At 43.6% G+C, this 22,425-nt stretch overlaps 1 protein-coding gene across 1 annotated transcript; it reads left to right on the top strand.

Annotated features, from left to right (window-relative positions):
* Nucleotides 1–975: 975 nt before the first annotated feature.
* HHIPL1 (HHIP like 1) lies at nt 976–21,553 on the top strand (the record flags this gene model as incomplete). Its single annotated transcript, XM_083864000.1, is given in 10 exon segments — nt 976–1,242; nt 5,930–6,576; nt 8,898–9,041; nt 9,799–10,127; nt 12,487–12,559; nt 12,561–12,611; nt 12,918–13,063; nt 15,937–16,018; nt 17,886–17,968; nt 20,613–21,553. Coding segments are annotated over 10 exon segments (2,340 nt in total). The 3' UTR covers nt 21,131–21,553.
* Nucleotides 21,554–22,425: the final 872 nt, after the last annotated feature.

The following is a 22,425-nucleotide window of genomic DNA, read 5'->3' as shown; positions in this document are numbered from 1 at the left end:
TGTTCCATGCCATGCCGTGATTTTATAGTCCACGTGCATTGTACGGAAGTTCTTTGGTTTCAAAGTAAGAGTTAGAAATAGTATATCAGCATGAACTACATTCTTAATCTTTGAGGGGCAAGTCAGTGTGTTAATATTAAAATAGACAATACATTTTGGCTAGCTGTGTTTAACAGCAAAAAAGTGCCATCTGCGTGGGACTAGACCTTACTGTCTGATAACACCAGATATGACATGGCTATACAATGTGTATGTGGAGTAACTGTTTTCCTGGGGTGTGCCATGAGGAGCTTTAGGGTAAGGAAAGTGTCCTCAGCAGTTTTATTTCATTTGGGCAAGGGAGCACCATTCTGAGTGCTGCACAGAGCAAATGTCAGCTGGGCTGCCTGGGGCCACACGGTGTAAAGACTGCAGCAGATCTCTCCTTTCCAGCCTCAAAGCTAAACCGAATAGTCTCAGCCCGGGATCAGATTGACAAAGGACACAGAAGCACTTGCTGTACTGAAGTTGAGTTTTCTTGTTATCAAACATGATCATCAGCCGCACAAACTCCGAGTACTATTATTCTGTTGTGTTTGGGTCACACAAGATCCTCAGACAGAACAGAGTCCAGCAGACATCACTTGAGGGGTGGGTCTAAGGGATCAGTTTCAAGTACGATCCATTCCGGTGCCGCCTGTCCAGCCAAGTACCTGCCCGGGTGCGCTTTGGGCGGAATCAAAATAAAATCGCCCGTCCAAAGCCACCACGGGGATACCCGCGCGGAGAGCGGCGCTGACCCGGAGGGCTCGGTACCGCAGCCTGGAGCTGACAAACAGCCCCGGGCCGGCCGCTCCCGCTCCCGGTGCCCAGCCCTGAGCGCTCGGAGCCGCGGTCGAGGCACTGACAGTCTGACAGTCCCTTCCGGAGCGGGCGGGGGGCCGGCCGGGCCTGGGCGGGGGCAGCGCCCACCCCCCGGCGGTGCCCGGCAGAGCCATGCGGGGCCCGCGGGCGGCCCTGGCGCTGCTGCTGGCGGCGGCGTTCGCCCCCCGGCCGGCCCGGCCCCATCCTCAGTGCCTGGACTTCAAGCCGCCGTTCCGGCCGCCGCGGGGCCTCGCCTTCTGCCGCCGCTACGCCGAGTTCGGCTGCTGCGACCCGAGCCGCGACCGCGCCCTGCTGCAGCGCTTCTACCGCCTCAGCGCCCGCCTGGACGAGCGCGCCTACGCCGCCTGCGCCGGGCACCTGCAGGAGCTGCTGTGCCAGGTGAGGCCTCCGGGGCTCCCGGAGCTCCCGCTGCGCTGAGGGGATCCCGCCCCGCAGGGTTCAGCCGCACAGGGGTCTTCCAGTGCGCAGGGCACGTCTGCAGCCGCACAGGGGTATCAGCCCCTGCACGGAGCTCTGGTGTAGGCATGGATGCTTCTGCCCCATCGCAGTGCTTTGACCCAGGTGTGTGTGCATCTACTCATGCAGGGCTGCATTGAGCCCGCGTAGGGATGCTTTGGCCTAGACATGGGTGCATTGATCCTGTGCACTGGTCCAGGCTCAGGGACTTTGGACAGTCCAGGGGACTGTGAGCCATGAATGTCAATTCCCAGGCCCAGACTGGAGTACCCATCCACAGGGGTATCAGCCATGGCATTGCACCTGGGCACAGGCGTGGGTACATCAGCCCACTCATCAGGGATAGCACAGCAGCCTGGGCATGTGTTCCCAGGCACTGGAAGAAGTGACTGTCCATCGTCAAGTATCCCAGTGGACTTTTTGTTCTTTGGCACTTGTCTAAAAGGGGAACAGGGATATTGCTCTTCAGTTTAGGAGCAGCAGTCTTTCAGATAGGTACTTGGGCAGTTACAGTTTGCAGACTCTCCTCACCCTCCCAAGGTGAGGACACTAGACCTGATGAAGAAACTCACAGGGCACCTGCCTGCACAAATCTTGCTCCTTGTTTTCACCAATTGATGGGGTTAGGTGAGATTTTTTGTATTGGATTACAGCACTTTTAGCATGTGGCAGGTGCTAATAATCCTGGTGATGGGTGCAGAGTAATGCCTAGGAACCTCTGTGGTGGCCATCCTGCACAGGGGGGAATTTCCACTCAGAGCTGATGTTCTGGGGCCAGATATGATAATGGGATGATCACAGTCTGCACAGAGCAAAGTGTCTGACCCTATCATCAGTGGAGGCCTTGCATGTATGAAAATGCCCCTGAGACAGAGCAGTGGCAGCTCAGCACTGTGCAAGTGTAAACCTTAAATTAATTCAGACAGTGGAGTCTTGTCTGGTGTGCTCAGACGGGATCAAAACAGCATTTCAGAAATCCTGCTCTTAGCATTTTGCCAGTACCTCTTGGGTTCCTTAAAGCTTGAAGAGAAAGACAACATTTTTCCACACCAGGTTCTAGAGAACTGACTTCTATTTCATCTCACATTGTACTGGAAGCAAAAAACCTCTGAATATATTTCTGAAACAAGCAGTGTGTAAGAGTCCATTCGCAGATAGGAAACCAGTTAGGAGTGTGTGCTAAGCACTCCTGCTTCTGGAAGCGATAACTAAGTCTCCTGTGTTTGTCAGAAAGCCAGCCATTGAAAATGTCTTCAGAAGCAGAGAAATATTTCACTGTGGGAGCAATGATTCACTGAAATGTTCTGATGAGCTCAGTGCATCACCAGCCCAGATGTGGCTACAAACCACCGCCTCTGGCACATCATGGAAGTTCAGTCCTTGCAAACACTCTAGAACATTCTGCTTCTATTCATTCATTGTATATACAATTTATATCCTAGACCTGAATTAATAAGTGTGTTTCTGTGACTTAGCATGCTTCTGTCTCTTTCTGCTCACAATTCATGATTTCTCTCAAATGTGATCAAATTATACTGAAAAGTGTCTCAGTTTGTGCTTGTGAATTCCTGCTTTTTCTTGAATTCATAGAATAATAGAATAGTTTGATTTGGAAAGGACCTAGTCCAGCCTCCCCTGCAATAAGCAGGGACAGCTTCAACTAGATCAGGTTGCTCAACCTGTCCTTGAATGTTTCCAGGGATGGAGCATCTTTCACCTCTCTTGGCAACCTGTTATGATATTTTACCACCTTCATTATAGACAACTTCTTTCTTAAATCTAATCCATATTGACCACCCTTCAGTTTAAAGCCATTACCTTTGGTCTTTTCACTACACTGCCTTGTAAAATGCCCCTCTCCAGCTCTCTTGTGAAAGTGCCATAAGGTTACCTTGGAGCCTTCTCTTCTCCACCAAACTACAGGAGCAGGTGCTTCACTCTGGTTCTCGGGGACCAGCTTGCTAGAAGGCTTGAGTTTCCAGATGGAGGTGGTCAAGGAATGCCTGGGATAATATGGAAGCTAAACGGTTTTCTGAGGAGTCCTGTTGCTTCCTCTAGGCTGATAGCAGCAGTAAATAAGACATTGTTTGATGTGGGTGTTCCATCAGATTCAGACTGTTGGAATTCTCCAGATAAGGAGCTGCCACTGAATTACTGGAACAGACCAGATGCATTTGGCCAGCCTGTCTTAATGTGACTTGTTTTGTCTTCTGATGAGTTATTTTCATAGTACAAACTTGTTTCAGCCCTACTAAAATAACTGATCATCTGCCCATTAGTTTCCTCGGTCTTTGGACCACAACAGAGTTTAAAATTAATGAACAGACAGCATCATTTGGAAATGAAAATTTAGATCTAATATTGATCCTGGGCTCTGAGGTAGAGCTTCTTGGTATTTGAGTTATGTGAACATGACAGGATGATGTGAAGGCTAAAGGACCACAACATTTGCTTCAGAAGCAAAGAAATTCAGCATAAGGCGTGAGGCTCCATCTCTTCTAGAACAAAATTTGGAAAATATTTCACATCTTGAAAATACCCTAGGACATGCTTAGGTATTTTCAGGCTAGTGATAGATCTCTGAATATCACTGCCAGTGCAGTGCTCCTGTAATTAGCTATATGCCACCAGGAACGTTGTAAGGAGGGAAGAAGTTGCCCACAACTTCTATACAGGCACACCTAAGGCTGTGGGGAGCAGCCTGCAATGGCAGAGACAGGGAATCCATATCTCTGGGATATTTTTAAATCTGATCCTGCAGCCAGGGCATTGCTTTATAATGCATAAGATCACTGCTTGCTTTGAAAGATTCTTTCAGACAATGGGGTACACCTGAGTATTGAAGTGAGGGGCCTCCTCCCTCTGTATAGGAAACCTCCATAGGCAACAGCAGATTGAGCTCCCACCCAGCCCTCACATAAAATTCCTTTTCTGTCTCGTTTCAATTTGTTTTCTAAGGCAAATTTTTCAGTCATTACAAGTGAATTGACAAATGCTCTGTCTCTTTCTGTCCCTGGCACACCTCGTGTAACCAAGCCGAGTGTGTTACCCAATCTGCCTGTGTAATTTCAGTGCTTTGTGTCACAAGCAATCTTCTTTTTACCACATTAATTGCTGCTCATTTGAAAGCGTAATAACCTTCATTTTGCAATGAATGGCTTGACATTCCAGGAGGAAAGCTTATTGTACACTAATGATCTGTTATATGGCCTCTCAGTTTATTATGGTATGTAATGGAAAATAAAATAAAAATTAAATATTGTGTATGCTTATCAGCTAATTTAAACAGTTAGGAATCTCAGATGTTATATCTTTTCAGCTACTGAATAGTGTTGTAATCTGCATTAAGAAATATCTCCCTAGAGATCTAGAAACAGCTCTCTATTTTTTTTAAATTAAGCTGGTTTTGCTTAGTAATAGAAGAAGCAATCCCAGATAGGAATTAAAAAATACAGAATTTATTTAAGTAGTAGTTTCTTTTCTGACCATTGTTGCCTCAGGTATTTATCAAGATATACCTTTGAAAGTAATTGAGCCTCCACAGAGTCATGCTGCACTATTTGAAGAGCACTTTTGAGGTGCTTGTTGAGAAGATGCATTATAACTGGAAAATATTGTGTTTATTACAAGCAAAAACCCTTGCAAAACAGAACTGAGTCACTTTAGTCAGTTTGTAGCTTACAGATAGTTTTACTGGATTGCAGCTTTTTCATAAGGAAAATGTGTCTGTGGGAGTTCTCATCATGGAGATTACAATGAGCTATGTGAACTTCATCCAGTCCTTAAGCAGATTTCCAAGGCTGCACCTTCCATAAACAAGGGTTGAGCTGCAGCTGCTGCCAGTGGGCCTTGCCTGGGTTATGGCCATTTTGTGCTCAGTGTCTGAAATCCTGTAATCTCAGCATCCCTTGCAGAACTTAGTGACTCATGTCATGACCATGAGATGCTTTTCACCACTCCTGGCTGGGAATATAAACTGTCTGGGGATATAAACGATCTGTAGGCAAAGTTCTGCCAGTGAAGGCAGCTGGACCCAAGCAAGGATGGTGTCCTCCCCACCTCCTCTACTTTCACATCCCACCCCTTCCAAGCTGTAAATGAGGTGCATGCCTGTATTATCAGATGATGAGGTATGAATGTCCCAGGCTTTGGCCCTGATGCTTTTCCCATTCTATCATCAATGTGGAGATGCTGTGCCTGAATCTTCTCAGATAACTCTTTGATTTCACTTCCGTTCTGTAATGGATCTTATTATTTCATAGATAAAGTCAAGCATCCAAGGAAGAAAAGTCTCTTTTTCCCCAGTACAGTCTATTAGGGTGATGTAGCGACATAGGCATCATTGCAGGTTTTTTTTTTTTTTAAGTTCTGTGGTTAGAATAAATGAGTAACAGCTTGAGGAAGTCAGCTTTCACCAGGAATATTGAAAATAATTTCTATGAGTGCTGAGACAAACCTCCTTTCTAAGATCTTTCCCTCTTAATATATCTTCAGAATAAACCACAACGTATCTTGTAATTAAGATGAAATATCTCCAATTAGTATCACTGCTCAGCTGTTTCAAATCTGCTCCAAGAAATGACTTGAAGCTTTTTCTCCCTCCCTCTAGGAATGCTCTCCATATGCAGCTCACTTGTATGATGCTGAGGATCCCACCACCCCCGTGCGGACCATCCCAGGACTGTGCCAAGACTACTGCACGCAGGTGTGGCAGAACTGCCGCTCCATTTTTCTCTCTCTCTCTGCAGACCCAGAGCTGATTGCACTGGAAAACAACGTGGTAAAGTTCTGCCGCTACCTGTCCCTGGAAGACACTGACTACTGCTTCCCACACCTGCTGGCCAACCAGAATCTGAACCAGAACCTGGGGCTGGTGACGGCCGATGCCGAGGGCTGTCTCCAGCTGTGCCTCGTGGAGGTGGCCAACGGGCTGCGCAATCCTGTGGCCATGGTGCACGCCAACGATGGCACACACAGGTTCTTCATCGCAGAGCAGGTTGGCCTGGTGTGGACCTACCTCCCTGATGGATCCCGGCTGGAAAAGCCATTCCTGAACATCAGTGAAGCTGTGCTTACCTCACCTTGGGAAGGAGATGAGAGAGGGTTTCTGTGTATTGTCTTCCACCCTAAATTCAAGTTTAATGGCAAAGTCTACGTCTACTATTCAATTGAAGTTGGTTATGAAGAGAGAATCCGAATCAGTGAGTTCAGAATTTCTCCTACTGACATGAATGCCTTGGACCATGGTTCTGAAAGGTATTGTACACATGCTTCTCTGGCAAATGAATTTAGGACCTTAGAAATTGTGCAGCAGGGCTGCACAAGATCTTAGATCTTTAAGAACTTGTACATTTTTAAAGACTATTAATGAATGAGACTTACTTAGCTTAATAAGTCCAGAGTGTTAACATGTTAGTCCAAGTCCATGTCTAGTGTACTGAGGTGCAGAATGTGTGTGTCCTCCACGGATGAACTGCAAATGTCCAGGGATAAAACATGTACAATTCTCAGTTCTGGCATGTCTGAAGATTTAACTAAACATAGATTAAACATCATTTATAGTTAGTATTTTGGGGTTATTGTTGGTTGGGGCTTGGAGGTTTATTTGTTTATTTTGTACTTTTATGATTACCCTTTGAAATAGACTTCTGCAAAGCATGCGTGAAATTCATTCCAAAGCCAAAGGTTTCTAAAATTAGTATAAACAAAATAAGTGATACCAGAACAAAGATGGATTTGGTCCCATATTTCTTTATCTGAACAACAACTCAACCCTTTGATATAACAAATTTAGTATCAAATTAAACAAAACACAAGTCACTTTATTATTACTGAGTACATTTTAATTGGAAAGGTCATTTGTTTGAGTCTGGTCTTGCAATTGTTCCACACTAATATGCACAGATGATGAGAGACTTGTTTGTGGAGTCAGGCTCATAGATTTATAACTTGTTGCAGAGCTATGTTATAGAACCACTGTTTTAAGAGACCCTTGAAGATTACTAATGCTAAGATTTTTGCTTCATTATTTGGATTTTATTAGGGGCTTTCCAAACACCCAGCTGTGGATGATTCTTGCTCAAAAATGCACATAGCCTATTGATAGAGAGGGGATACTAGTTTATAAAGCAATTACAGCAATCCAATGTAAACAGCATGGTAGATGACAAGTCAGGGGAATTACAATGTGGTACTCAGGAAAGCAAATCAGAAACCTGCAGGTATCAACAGCCCATGAGCTGTCTTGTTTAAGAATCCTCAGGCTCTATGTTTGTAACAATTTCTATGCTTACTTAGCTTATGGTTAGTACGGCAAAGGCTTAGGAAAACAAAATTGTGGTCCTATTGTGCTTATGTAGGCACAGGTCCCACTGACTTCATCCTGAGCTGCTGCCCAAGAGGGAGCTCAAGCTGACATGTGGTGTGCACTGCCTCGGCACAAATGTGTGTGTCTGTTTATCCTCAGACGTTTCTCAATCCATTTTGTTTTTTTCCATCTTCTTTGGGAGGCTGAGGAAGATTCACCTTTGTCTGTACAGGATCCTCCCTCACTCCTGTCAGCTGGGACCTGTGCACTCTTGCACAGTTACCTTATCACAGAGGTGCTGACATTTAACAGGAGGTGACAATAAGTCCATAGTTGAGTTCCTTCCCACAACTCACAATAACTATCAACATTTCAGAAGTGAAAAAGAACCTGTCTAAAAATGAGGTGATGTAAGTGAATGTTATTAATATGCTTTCATAGCTATTAATATGCACTGACAGCATGAAATCTAAACTTTTTTATAAGCTGGAAATGATAAACTTCAGTTGTTATACCTAGGAACCTCCACGGTGTGTATTTATGGCTTTACCATTTTATAAAATTATAATTTATGTGTTTTCCCCTTTTGTGCTATGGAAGGGATTCCAGGCATAAAATAAACACATAAAGTGGAGAATTTGGGGTTAAAATTAAGGTAAATTTTGTTGGTACTGCTTTGAATAACCTTTGGTAAATTCAGTTTGTTGATGGGGCTGCTTTTAACTGCTCTTTAAACTCATAAGGTCCTGAATGTGTAATCATGATTCTTCTCTCTTTAAAAATAGAACTATTCCTTAATGTTTGAAAAGTTTTATGTTCTCCTTGAAAGTGCCTGACAGGATTGTGCCAGAAGCTGGGCAGATGCACAGATGGACTGGAGTCCTTTCTCTTACAATTTCGATTGGTTATAAGCTCAGATGCCTTTTCTTTAATAAATAATAAAGAAAAATAAAAAATAAGTTTAACAAGGAGGAAGAAAGAATCAGAGGAGAAGTTTAAGTAATTAAAAGTATATTTTGTTATGTGATTTTCCAGACTTTCCATACTACACAATTTGGTATTTCTGTAATCTGGAAAATATGTTGAAACTATTTAAGGTTAGAAAATCAGCTATGCCCAAGAAAAATTCAGTAACATGGATATGGAGGAATTTGTATCAAAACCAATCTGTAGCTGCTTCCATCTGTCAAGAACTACACTGTCATGATGTTGCTCTGCCCCTTGCATAGTGCCTGTGCAGTAGGTAATTGCTTTCTCTGTTTTCACTTAGGATAATCCTTGAAATAGAAGAACCTGCTTCCAACCATAATGGAGGAGAGCTGCTCTTTGGAGATGATGGGTATCTCTATATCTTTACTGGAGATGGAGGCATGGCTGGGGATCCTTTTGGCACCTTTGGAAATGCCCAGAACAAGTAAGAGTGGATCCATTCCCTACAGCAGCCCCAGGGTGTGGGAAATCAGTGCCAGCCGCCTGAAGGCTGTTCGGAGGCAAATGCAATTATCTTGAAATGGTTCTTTTTTTCAGAGATATTCAAAGACTTGTCTTTTTTGAAACAGAAATAATGAAACCCTAGACTTTCCAAACCACCCTGCTCTGATTTTTTTGCCAAGGTCTAGTGATAGAGGTTAACAGTGGCCAGTCTTATAAACCTGGTGTTAATGTATCAATCTCTGAGGGTCCAGCCCTGATAGATTGATTTAAAAAAATCTTAGCGAGACTGCTCTTCAGAGGTGTTTTGTAAAGCAAAAGGTTTAATAAAGAAAAATAACAAAACAACAAATATTACAGAAAACAAAGGAAAAGCCATGCACAGGTGTCTGAGGAAACCTCTGACACCCTGCTAGAAACACTCCAAAAAGCCTCTTACTTCTTTTGTGCTCCTTCCTAAATACTGAATGTTTTAGGAGGGACAACCTGGCTTTTGGACAATGAAATTAACAGCAGGCTTTGAGTTACACTCTCGGAGCACAATCCATGCTCCTGTGCTGGCACTGAGCCAATTACAATGAGAAAAACACAGAACTTTCTACTTAAACTTCCTAAAATGCCTAAAGGTAAACCAAAACTCTTTCCCTATTCAGAAACATCTGCTGAGGGTGTGGGGTGCATTGCTACAGTTTAGTCTTAATTTTTGTTTGTATCTTTTTTCATTTCTTCTCCCACTGCAGATCAGCCCTGCTGGGCAAAGTGCTGCGGATCGATGTGAACAACAATGACCGCGGGCCCCTGTACCGGATCCCCCCTGACAACCCCTTTGTCAGCGACCCCGCCGCCCGCCCCGAGGTCTTCGCCTACGGAGTGAGGAACATGTGGCGCTGCTCCTTCGACAGGGGCGACCCTCACACCAAGGAAGGGAAGGGGAGACTCTTCTGTGGAGATGTGGGGCAGAATAAATACGAAGAGGTCGACATCGTCGAGAAAGGGAAGAACTACGGCTGGAGGGCGAGGGAAGGGTTCAGCTGTTATGATAAAAAACTGTGCACCAATTCTTCCTTGGGTAAATGGATGTGCTCTCGTTTTTAGTTCCTGCCTTCAAAGCCTGGCTGCTTGGTGGGAAACACAGCTTTTTGAGATGTAAACCTGTTGTGGTTTGAAAGCAAAACGAATGAGAGGCTCCAAGTCAGAGATATAATTTAATAAGAAGAAAGGTAAAAAGGTAAAAATAAAATAAAATAAATGCAATAACACAAAGGATCACTGACAGAGTCAGAATACAACCTGAGCAGGATGGTGGAAGCAGTCCAGGTGAAGTGCTCTTCCTGAAGCAGTGATCCTCTAGAAAGGTCTGGGAGCTCTGGTCCTCTGGGAATCCAGTGGGTAAGTGCACTTGCACTGTCCCACATACCAGCTTATATCCAGGTGAGAATGCTTGGCTCCTCCCCCTGGGCAGAGCATCTCACAATAGGATGAGGAGTGTGAAGTGGGTCCTTGATGGCCCATTAACAGAGATAACCCCTGGAGGGAGTTACCTGTGACTCATGGGCCAGGCGTTAATGGGCCATTAGCAGAAGACACCCCAAAGGTCATTAGCAGAAGAGGCAGGTAGCCCACCTGGTTTCAACAGTTCATGAAGATGGTGATAGAATAAATACTTTGTGTACATCCTACACTGCAACCCAGGACAAAACCTCTATTGTCTCTGTCTAGAAGGGAACTGGCTTAAATACAGGGCATAAAAACTGAAAGTACAAATGTTACTGTTTCTGAGTCAGGAGGAAAGCGAAACATGCTAGCTGTTGTTTTTCTAGGTGATTGGTGTTGTTAGTGAAGTTATTTAGTGATTCTGTGGTTTAGAGGGACAATTCCATCTCTGCCAGATAAAAGAAGCTTTTGTGCAGGAGCAAGAAGAATGGAGGAATTGTATTTTTCTCCATAATTCACATGTAGTGTCCTTATTTTAAACAAAGAGAGAAAAACATTGACTGATCAACCCTTATGCACACTGCCTGCTTTGCAGGGAACTGAATGTACGGTGTATTTTCATTTCTTTTAGCTATGCCACAAAGGAAAATCTCATTTTATTTTCATTTCTTTAAACTGTTCTAAACTTGATTGAGGGTGTTTGCTGGCTGGCTAAATTCCAGTGAGCATGTGAAGTCAGAACATATTGAATTGCAAGGGCTGATGTGGACCATGTCTTGTGCTGGAACCTCTTCTCAGACGTTCAGGGGGGCAGTGGAGTGAGCTGACACTGATTTGCATTAGCTGAAATTCTGATTCTTTTCTCTTCTATGTGCTGTTGTTTAATTTTCTTCCTAATATTAACTCAGTTTAAATTCCTTTCTTTTATTAGCTTCGCTATAAGTACGAGAGTGATTGAGTATATTTTTATAAAAATGTCAAGAGGAGGGAGCAGAATTTTGCACTCCCTTTGCTGAAGCAGTTGTTCAGAGAGCTCATTTATTGCTCTCCTGTGTGACAGTACCCACTTGAGCATTCATGGCAGACACTTTCCTGAGGTCTCCAGGGATTCAGAGCAATTTTTGATGACTTTAGAGACCCTTTGTTAGAACAGCGAAATGTCACAGCCCCTTTAGAATGATAAGTACAGCTGAAGTGTAGAAAACACCTGCTTTAGAGGAAATTCCCCTGGTGCAAATTCCTTGCTGGCAGAACTGCTGGGTTTTCTACTTGCAGCATCTGCTACATGGGCAGGGAGAAAGACTGTGAGGATGAGGAGGAAAGGGTACCATGAGATATCTGTGAGCCAGGAGTTTCAAAAAAAAGGTGAAGAAGACCTCTAAGTCTCTAATGGAGACCCTCAAAATCAGGACATCTGTCTCCGTTTTACATTTGTCTTATGTTTTAACTTATATTTCACAATTAATATGACAGTACTACATCATTCATGCCTGTGCCATGCCATAAATATTTGATGGCCCTTTCAAGTTGCTTCTCCATCTCAGAGGAACAGAAGCTATTTTTGCTGACATCTGACATATCTTTTCATCAGTGCCTGCAGTCTGGAGTCACCCATCTCTTTTTTTCCTTTTACCACCTAAACAAAGGTGCATTGGGCAAACTTTTCCTGCACGGGTGCAGTGACTGTAGGAGTAACCTGTGAATTTGTAGCTAAACCAGACAAGCCCTGTGCCAGAAGTGGCACTAACAGAGATGGATTGTAGTGGGAGGAGAAGGGCTTAGGAGGGTGCTGAGGTTGTCTTGGTGAGGAGCAAGGCAATCAAATGTGATTCTGAAAACGTGAAAATCAAACTAAATACAACTCCATCGGCAATTCATTTAAATAAAAGATGCACCAGGGAACTGATTGTACTCTGTCAGTCTCAGAAAAATCTAGGTAAAGAGCTGTTCTGCAGCATGTGCAAAAGAAGTCACAGATCTTTTCTGCCCTACAGATGATGTGCTTCCAATTTACGCATACCCACACAAAATGGGGAAATCCGTTACAGGAGGCTACGTCTACCGAGGCTGAGTCTCCAAACCTGAATGGCCTGTACATATTTGGTGATTTTATGAGTGGGTAAGTAAACACTTAGGACACTCAGTAAGTTGTAATCCCAGCCACAATCCCCTCCCAAAATAGCCTGATAGCTCTTCAACCCTCCCCTCTTGTTTTTTCATGTGCTTGTGTTGCCCTTGAAAGACAAGGGGTTGCAGGGTATATAATGCATTTGGGTTAATGTTAACAGTCTTCCCCTCTTCAGAGAAGCTGCAGCTCCTATTGCAGCTAGTGGGGATAGGAAGCATTAAATATCCTTTCAGGTGTCCATGCTAATATTCATAAATCATCTGGGTCAGGTTGTAGAAGCATTCTTTTGCCTTGCAGACGCCTGATGTCTTTGAAGGAGGATCGTGCTACTGGAGAGTGGCAGTACAGTGAAATCTGCATGGGGACAGGACAAACGTGCATGTTCCCTGGACTTATCAATAACTATTATCAATACATCATCTCCTTCGCTGAAGATGAAGCAGGTAATTTTCTAACTTTATGTCACACTGAGTGGCGTGTTTCTGGTTTCTCTTCAGAATAAAACACCAGAAAAGGGATCAGAGAGGACTCCTGGCAGGCAGCAGGTAGTGGGGAGGCACAGCACAAGTCTTTAAAATGCCAGATTCCCAGCACCTCGCAAATATCAAACCAAAGTTACGATGCTAATTTTGAGGTCTGTGTGCCATGCAGTGCCCGCAGTGGGAGTTGGAGAGTCAGCTGCCTTGGGACTGAGTCTGGTGTGCTGGACGTGCTGCTGCCTGCACACCTTCCCTCAGGAGAACAGGGAGCAGAGGGGGGCAGGCAGAATAAAACAAAGCTTAGGAAAAAACCCCTCATTCTTCACAGTGCTATGCCATGGGGAATGCAGGCCCTAGGAGCCTGAGAAACTGATACCCAAGGGAGAGCAAGTCTATCTTCATATCTAGTCAAGAAGGCTGCAAGCATTAATGGATACAGGGAAACAGATGTCATGAACAGCAATTATATATCTGCTCTGCCCTGGGTTGGGGTATTTGTACCTCTCAAGGTGAAGCAGAACAAAAGCCTATGTTATGTCTTGAGTGAGGCATCAGCAAAAGAGTCTTTAAGTCCATATTTTATTAATGCCAGTTGGGACTTTGCCTTCCGTAGGACTGAAGGATACAGTCTCAGTGGAGCTTTGCTGTGTTTTCGTTCATTACTGGAGACATTTTGCTTTCTAGAAGGGAGCTGCTGTGATTTGAAGAGGAGGAAATAAAGAGGCCTGGGGTGAAAGCTGGTGGTGTCTCCCGTTGTTTGTACAAGGATGTTGCAGAATATGCAGCTCCTGGTTGGGGGTGGGCAGAGGATGAGCCCCACAATGTGCACTTCTTGTGCGACCCAGCAATGCAGGAGTTGTGTTCTGCCCTTCCAGGGAGGTCTTGGCTCATGATCACAAGCACCTGCTTCCAGAATGCCCCAGCTTTTAAACATCTGGTTTTTTCCTGCAGATTATGTTGAATTTGGATGTTGCTCAAATCATATAAATGCAAATTTTATCATGTGAATGAAAATCCTCCAAGTTAAGTATTAGCTTGAAAGTTCAACTCTTTTTTTTAGAGTTCAATTCCATTTTCTTTAATGGTTAATATTCATGGAATTTAGAGCTATTTCACAGTGCTGTAGTGAGAAGGATATCTTACCCTAAAATCAAATAACTTTGTTCAAATCAGCTTTATGCCAAGTGCAATATGAAGCTGTTGATTGCAGCCCTTGCTCCTGCACATGAGGATGATCTCCCTCATCCTGTGCTTGTCAACAGAATCTGGACCAAGCAGGGGTGGAACGCTGCCACCTTTTTGCCCTACGCTATGCTTTGCTAAAGTGTGATAGAGCTGAGTGGAGATTTGGGCTGGAGTCTCTTTTCAGAGGTAGTAAATTGCCTTGTGTTTGCTTTAGAGTAATGGAAGGAAATCTGTTGATAGCACTGTAGTGAGGTTGCTTTATCTGCTGTGAACAGTTTTCTCTTGCATCTTTTTTGTGTGCTGGGAATCTCATTTTTTACAAGTTTGCTGCATAGTTTATTTTAACAGGATCTTCACAGAAGCATTTATGTTTTGGGGTTGTTGTTCTGATGAATCTTAATCTATCTGGTGCGGTGGATGTGTATATGTGGTGGGGAGATCTCTATTTTTGGCTCATTGCACAGACATTATAAAGCCACCAGCCCCATCTCTGGCCAGCAGAATGTGTCAGAGACACCCCAGGCACTGTGTCCGTGGGTCAGATGTGTGTAGCCTGTGTGCTTCATGGCCTGAGCATCCATACTTCTGCCTGATAACTTCCAGGAAAGAGGGGCAGGATGTAAAGCACACACCACAAAACTGAGTGCCAGCTGATTCCCGTTCCCATTTGGACCAAGGCTGCATCTGGCCTGTCATTAATGAAGCTCACCAGAAAAATGAAAAAATCAGCCAGGGGCAGCCAGTGGTTTCTGCCCTGGAATTATCCAGAGGGGCCCAGCCCAGGGCAGCACAGGAGAGCAGGTAGAAGGAAGGAGGCTCAGCCCCAGCTTCTACCAATTGCCCACACATTCCTTTGTTCACACTGACCTCTCTGTTCCTTCCCCTCTTCCCCCTTGTTTACCCAGAGAACACCCAAAAAAATCTGCCTTATTCACTAAGCAAATCTATATAGCCTCTTTTTCTATTTCCTCTCTCTTTTTAAAAATATTGTAAATGTATTTTTTCTCTCTGATCCTTTTTGTTGCACTGCTCAGACACTTGAGCTCTTGAAAGAGTGCCAGAAGGACTGCTTATCCCACTCTCCCCTACACAACAGGAGAAGAAGGATAGAAATGCAGTTAAGAGAAAATAAGTCAAATAAATAGTGATGGACATTGTTTGTTTGAAGGTCTAGCCTTGCTCATGTGACCTGACAGAGCTGTGATGAATCAATGCCTTTTGTGTGAGATATATCTCACTCTGTGAGTGTGCTAGAGAAAGCAAAAGCAAAATCTTGTTCTCCTGTAATTCACCCCAAAGGAGTGCTTCATCCAAATGAGCAGAAGACAGTGAACTTGGTTAATTTCCTTTCGTTTCATTTCAACAAAAGTAATTCAGGGTTTGACTGTTTTACAATAGAGAAGTCAAAGGACACAGATCATAACGAGATGACCAGGTACGTCCGGGTAGGTGAACCTACAGTGGAAATTTGTCCAAATAGTAATTTATGACAATTTGTAAAAGCTGCCACTCACTAAGAGTATTTTATGCCAATGGACTGCAGATGAGCTCTCAGACCCATGATGCAGAGTTAATGCCTTTGTGCTGTACAAGACAGAAACTCCATGGAGAATTTTCATGGGTATGTCTGTTTTGTTTTGTTTTTTTACCAGGGGAATTGTATTTTCTCTCTACTGGTGTACCAAGTGCCACAGCTCCCAATGGAGTGGTGTACAAAGTGGTGGACACCTCCAGGTATGAGATGTTCTTCTTGGCCTGGTGATGGTGCAGTGAGTCCTGGTGGGGATGGTGTGGATGTGATGGTGTGGGTGGGATGTGTGATGGTGTGGATGTGAAGAGTGATGTTGGCTGACTAATTAACTCTTCTTCCATGCTGGGCCCTTCTGGAGAGGTCAATCAAGGAATATCTGGAGCCTCCTATTGTGGGTCTGCTTTGCCCCTGCAGTCATTGGGGTCTACACTGCCTAGTGTCAAATTTTTATGGGGCCTGTTGGTGTTAGGTGTGTTTGGAGATTTCCTAAATCCTAAAGGAGTGTTTTATGAGTGGCTTGTCTTTCTTGGGCAAAGTTTCTCTAGATTCCTGCCCAAAAGGAGGAAGTTTTTCTCAAGGTGTTTATTCTGAGTTCCTCTCCATCCCTTTTTTCATCTCCCACAAGAGCCCTGTGGCCCCAAGCCACTTCAGCCAGAGCTGGAACAGTATGACCTGCAGTGCTTTCTTGGGCAAACCAGACATGAATATCAAAAAGTACATTCTTCTTAGTGTTTCAAAGAGCAATATGGTTTGGACAATAAAACAGGACCATCATTACACCTCCTGGATTCCGCATGCCTCTATCTCAGACTGGGCAAGGCGCGGAATAGCCATGTTTTATGGGAAGACTTACAGCTGTTTTTTCCATCTTCCTGTTTTTAAAGTGTTACTATTATTGGCTAAACACCAAGCTGCTTTCAGCCAGAAACAGAGGGTGAGATTTTTGTAGGGTTTTTTTTTGTTTGTTTTTTTTTTACAGATTAGATTTACAGCTTTAGCTATCTGAGGATTTTCAACCAAACCACTTGTCTAGTTTTGTGTTGAAGCCAGTCCCCAAAGTTAGAACCCCCAGATCTGTCATGTGTTTCCCCCAACTCTCCTCTGCCAGAAGCATTTTCCATTATCTAATGCAACGGAAGAGTTCCTGTAAACTATGTATTAAGAAGCTGGTGTTATGCAACTTTTGCAAAAATAAGGAAAGCAGAAGTCAGACACAAGCTGTAAGTTTAAGTTTAAAAAGAAGTTTCATTCATGTTCAGAGTACCAAAAAAAGTAATTGGAAAATTCATAAAAGCAGGGAACATCCTTGTGTCGACAGTTGAGAGAGCAGCTCTCTGCCTTCCACAGAAATGCAAAGGCAAACAATCCTAATTGCACAGGAGTTATCCCTCCAAATGCAAACATCATGCATTTTTTAATCAATTTGAAAACCTCTGAAGAAGTCTGAGGGTTACCAAGATGGCTGTCATAGGAAAAAGTGGTGATGAACTGGATGTGACTTCCCAGAAGTGAGATACATCTCTATGGTTGTGTCAAAATTGTGTCAAAATAAAGCACCATAATAAGACAAAGATTCTGGAGGAGACACTTAGAGTTCTTTTCTGAAACTAATGCATTTTTGGCAAGACATTTGTTTGGGCTTTCTGTATGAATAATAGTGTGTTATTTTGCTTCCATGAAAACAGTCTGAAACCTTGCATACACATGACCTTTGTGCCAGATGTTCAACATATACTGTCTAGTTTCATAATTTTTATTTTTAGTTTGATTCATCTCTTTCTGTAGTGTATAAACCTGCCAATGTTTTGTTTCCTTAATGGCTTCAATAGTGGCAACTGAAAACACAGACAGAAGACTCCACTGCCTTGTGAATATTTGGACTTTCATCAATGGTGATCTGTGATTCTTTAGTCACGTTTTCTACTGTAAGAGATTCGTTGCATCATTTAAACAGACTTTTTTTTTTTTTTCAATAAGAATTACGTTCTTAGAAAAACAATGGGAGGCAAAGTGTTGTGATGCCAGAGGAAAGGAACTAATTGTGCAGTGCATGTGTTCCTTTTTTTCAAGGACAGCACCACCAGGAAAATGCCAAGTTGAGCCATCGCCAGTGAAAGTCAAAAGCAAGCGCATCCCGTTTGTGCCAAAGGAGAGTGAGTGTAACTCTTGCTGTTTATTATTGGTTCATGTTAGCTGGCAGTAGATACAAACTCCAGACTTGCACTATCTCTCCACATGTGTGGAGACTAACCAGAACTTCCCTCTTCAGGGTATCCTCAAAATTAAATCTTCCCAGATGTTTTGGATCTGGAAAGTTTGTTCAAATCAGACATACAGTATTTCCCCTTTCCGGGCCATGTAAAATTTGCTTTGTAGTTTCTGACCCTGTTCATTTTCCCTTTTTCATGCTACATTGTACACATTTAATTACCACCAACTTGTTTTCCCTGTAGCTCTTCCTGTCCAGAGACCCTGTGCTCAATGGTGCTTTTTAGTGACAAGTGATTTTTTGCAGTAGCTTAAGGTAGTGGGGAGGATGTGATGGGTGAAGGGTTGGGAAGTAGCTCATTGAGCAAGATGAGAGCTGAGTCATTGTTAGTTGAAAGTCAGAAAATATGGGATGAGAAAATGCTCCCAAAAGAATCAGTGATCACGTAGTGAGGTGAACATTTGCCTTACCCAAACCCTCCAGGGCCTTTTGATTGCTTCATGCTGCATGAAGTATTGTACTGCTGAAGCTGGAGTAGTCAGGGGTGGAGCTGAATCTTCAGCAAGCCAAGTACTGTTTCTGTGAGGTGCAAAAACCTAAACACAATATTAGGATCTCAAAAGCAGACTAGGCAGTATCCTAGTTCTTTCCCCCTGTGCATTTAATTTACACATGTAAGTACCTAGGCAGCACCCTAACAGCTTCCCTTCCAACTCAGCATAGTCCATGAACTTTGTCAGAAAGCTAATGGTACTGCAGGAACTCCAAAGTCAGGATACTTTTATTTAATTTTTAATTACATTAATCACATTACATTGCATTTGAGTCACTAACAGTTCCTACAGCTTTGGCTTCAGGGCATAATGAGGGCACTCAGCACCTTGCAACACTGAGTCTTTGAAGTGGAACAAATTCTAAGGCTAATTATTGACTGCTGACATGCCTGAGTATCTCAGTATCTTCAGAGATGTTCTCCTTTTCTAGCTGTGCAGGCAGCTTCCAAATATTAGTAACTTGGCTTGTGATCAGTCATTTTTGTCTGTTTCTGCTTATGCATTATTCTCTATGTGAGTCAAACGTTCAGATTTTTAAACTATACATATAACTAATCTTTTGGGCTTGTTTACAAGGTAGTTTTTGTCATAAATTAAAACTTGGAAATGGTGGGAGAGATTCTACCAAGTGTCTCAAGAACTACACTCTCTTTTTGGTGAAAAATAAGCACAACCATTTTGGTTCAGAACCATGCAAGCAAGGATATGTAGCTGTAAATATTTATTGTTTTGGTTAGTATTTAGTCTGAATGTAACAGAATCGCCAGGGTATGTGCCTTGTTTTAGCTATGAGTGCATTTTTTTAAGTGTATTTAATAAATACTTTAATAAAGAGTATTATATAATGAAAACTTGATCCAATGAGGTGAAAAGCACTCCCAGGTGACCATTAGCTTTCATACAGTCTTACACAGTATTCAGTCAGTCACAGGGTTTTCTAGTGCTTGGCCAGACCAGTAAATGAGCTGTGCACAGGTAAAGCCTTCAAATATGTTTCTTGCCTTGAGAACCACAGCTTTCAAAAGAAGGAAATATTTTCATGTCATGAGCACAGTTCCTTTTTAAAGAGCATTATTTGGAAAAACATGGACCAGTGCAAGGGTTTGTCTTTTGGGGACAATAGATACTAAGTACAAATAAGACAGTGATATTTTTCCTCCTCTCTACTACAAAGCAAATGATGAATGAGAATGCATAAATCTGAGATATAATTCAAAGTCACGATGTCTTTGCAAATGTCTGTGACACTGTCCCAGCTCTGTTGAATGTTATTCTGTGAAATTCTGAATTGCTTCCTTCTGGCAAACTAAAACTTATTTTTAAGCTAAAAATAAAGCACATGTGAATAAGCAAGTCCAGTAACACCTGGAAATTGTGATGGCAAAGAATTTTCATCTCTTCAGAGTTCAAGGCTCTTTTATTTTCTTTTTCTTTTTTTTTTTCATAAAGAGGAACAAACCCAACCCCAAATCCTGTTTTACGTGTTGTCCTGGCAACTCCGTTCCTCTTGCACATTCCAGTTGCCAGAGAGAATTGATTCTGAATGTTCCCAATTTCAGCTCCTCTGAATAAAGCATCTGGCCCAGTGGGGAGGCCACGCTCTCCTCTGGTAGTGATCCAATCCTTAGTAATGAAGAGAAGAGAAGAGCAGAATACTGCCTGTCTGCAAAATGCTTTCGGCAGCTCTTCACCAGGATATAGTAAAGAGCTCCTCTCCTCACTGTGCAATTCCAGCACCTACCCTTTAAGGGCCAGGCTGACACTTGCCAATAAAACACTTGGAGCTTCCTTTTTGGGCGAGGCTCCGTGTTGGCGTTCATCCCTGAACTCCTCTCTGCTAACTAACAGCAGCCGACATTTCTCACTGAGGAAATACCGGCCCGCTAAGGGTGTTGTTGCTTCTCAACAGTATCAAGCAGGCAAATTCCAAGAAATCAGTTATATAAGTCAAAAATCAGAAGTTGTTTTGTATAGTTGCCTTCAAGCATTGCCCGGAGAGCGACGGACTCATGGTTTTGGTTTTTCCCCCAACAGAGTTTATCATGAGAACACCAACACCGCAGCCCCGGCTGAGGACCACCACCGAGGCCCCGAGGGGAGGCGTCCCGGGCCCGCAGAGCCCCCGCACGCCGGCAGGGGACCGAACCGGGCCGGGGACGGGCGCAGAGGAGCGCGGCCAGCGCAGGAAGAAGAAGAAGCCCCCCGGCAATGGGGCCGTGCGGCTGATGCGGCAGGGCCGGCGGGGCCGCGGCCGGGGCAGGGTGGAGATTTTCATCGACGGCGAGTGGGGCACGGTGTGCGACGACGGCTGGAGCCGGCCCGCCGCCGCCGTGGTGTGCCGCCAGCTCGGCTTCCCCTACGTGGTGCGGGCCACCAAGAAGGCAGAGTTCGGGGAAGGGACGTCCCTCCGCATCCTCCTGGACGATGTGCAGTGCTCCGGGCAGGAGGGGACGCTGCTGGAGTGCTCCCACGCCGGTGTCGGCACGCACAACTGCTCGCACGAGGAGGATGCTGGTGTGGTGTGCAGCCGGGAGGAGGTGACGGGCGGCTGACTGAGGAGCCGGGGAAGGCAGCTGGGGGACTTGGAGCGCGTCCCTTTCTTGCCCAACCCTCTAAACCAGCTGCGGTATTGAAGAGAGTGTGCCCTGCCTTGAAGATGCTGCATTTGTTCAAAGTAATCTTACGTTTTCTTCATGATTGTCCCCATGCATCTGCCTCAGAGGGTAAAAAAAAATGTAAAATGAAGCACTGAATTGAGTATTTTGTGGGCAGAGGATGCATTTCTATGGGTTTTTTTGTAGGAAGAAACCCCCAAGCATCAGCCTTTATAGATCAGAGAGGAGATGCATCCTGTTGTCTTTTCCCATTTCAAAATACAGCATTCTTCAGCTGTGCTACACAATGTTTTGCCAAGAAATAAATTCCCAAATGACCATGTTTCACTCTTGTGGAAGCATTTGCGTTGTTAGCCTTGTTTTGCCACCTGCAGCTCTGAGCTGAGGTTTCTAAGGACGTGCCTTTCTAAGTCTGTGCCTTTCTTTGCAAATTACAAAAGTGTATATATATATATATATATATATTTGTATTTTTTAAAAAAACTTTCCACTCACTAGTTTAAAGGACAATTATTTGTCTGTAATGCCTTTTATTGGTATGAACCTCTTGGCCATCAAGGATAAGCAAAATCAGATGATTTAGAAGAAATCATAGTGTACTGCATGGAAAGTATTTCTGCAGTTTACATTAGCCTAAGTGAAAAGAAAATCTGACCCCTTTTACATGAACAGGATTGAAAATCTGTCGCTTTTTAGATGAACAGGATCATTATCCAGTTTAGCTCTGAATATACTATTTACGTGTTTCTCGACTTTCCCAAACTTTATGAAGGCACATGTTTTTTCATTCAGTTTTTCACAGGTGTGAATGACTAGACAAAAGGTAATGCACTGGGGCAATAATCCTGTAATATTTACCCCCTTTTTGGAGGATATTAAAAAAAAAAAGCAAACAAAAGTAACCCTATTTTGTCTGAAATGTGTTTTTCACCTGAGTGGTGATGGGGGACACATGTTGTCTTATGAAAGCATTTGGCTGGGTATTTGTTTTCCCTGGTGTAATCAGGATAGGTTTTGTCTTGATGTTCACACAAAAACATGAGAAAGACAAAAACAAAAACCAAGCCAAAACAAAAAAAAAAACCCCAAACTAAAAAACCTTAAATTCTAAATGACCAGTGTGTCCAGAAAAGTTTACAAGCAAAACCTTTTATCTAAAGCTCTTACTGTGGATGTTTATTTTAACCCAATTTCAAATTGACAGTATCTTCTTAAGCCTAAAACATGTATAG

Source organism: Zosterops lateralis (genome assembly GCF_965231275.1).
Source record: "Zosterops lateralis genome assembly, chromosome: 6".
NCBI classification, from domain to species: Eukaryota; Metazoa; Chordata; class Aves; order Passeriformes; family Zosteropidae; genus Zosterops; species Zosterops lateralis.
Note: the sequence above shows the minus strand (reverse complement) of the source record. Positions and strands in the feature narration are given on the sequence as shown.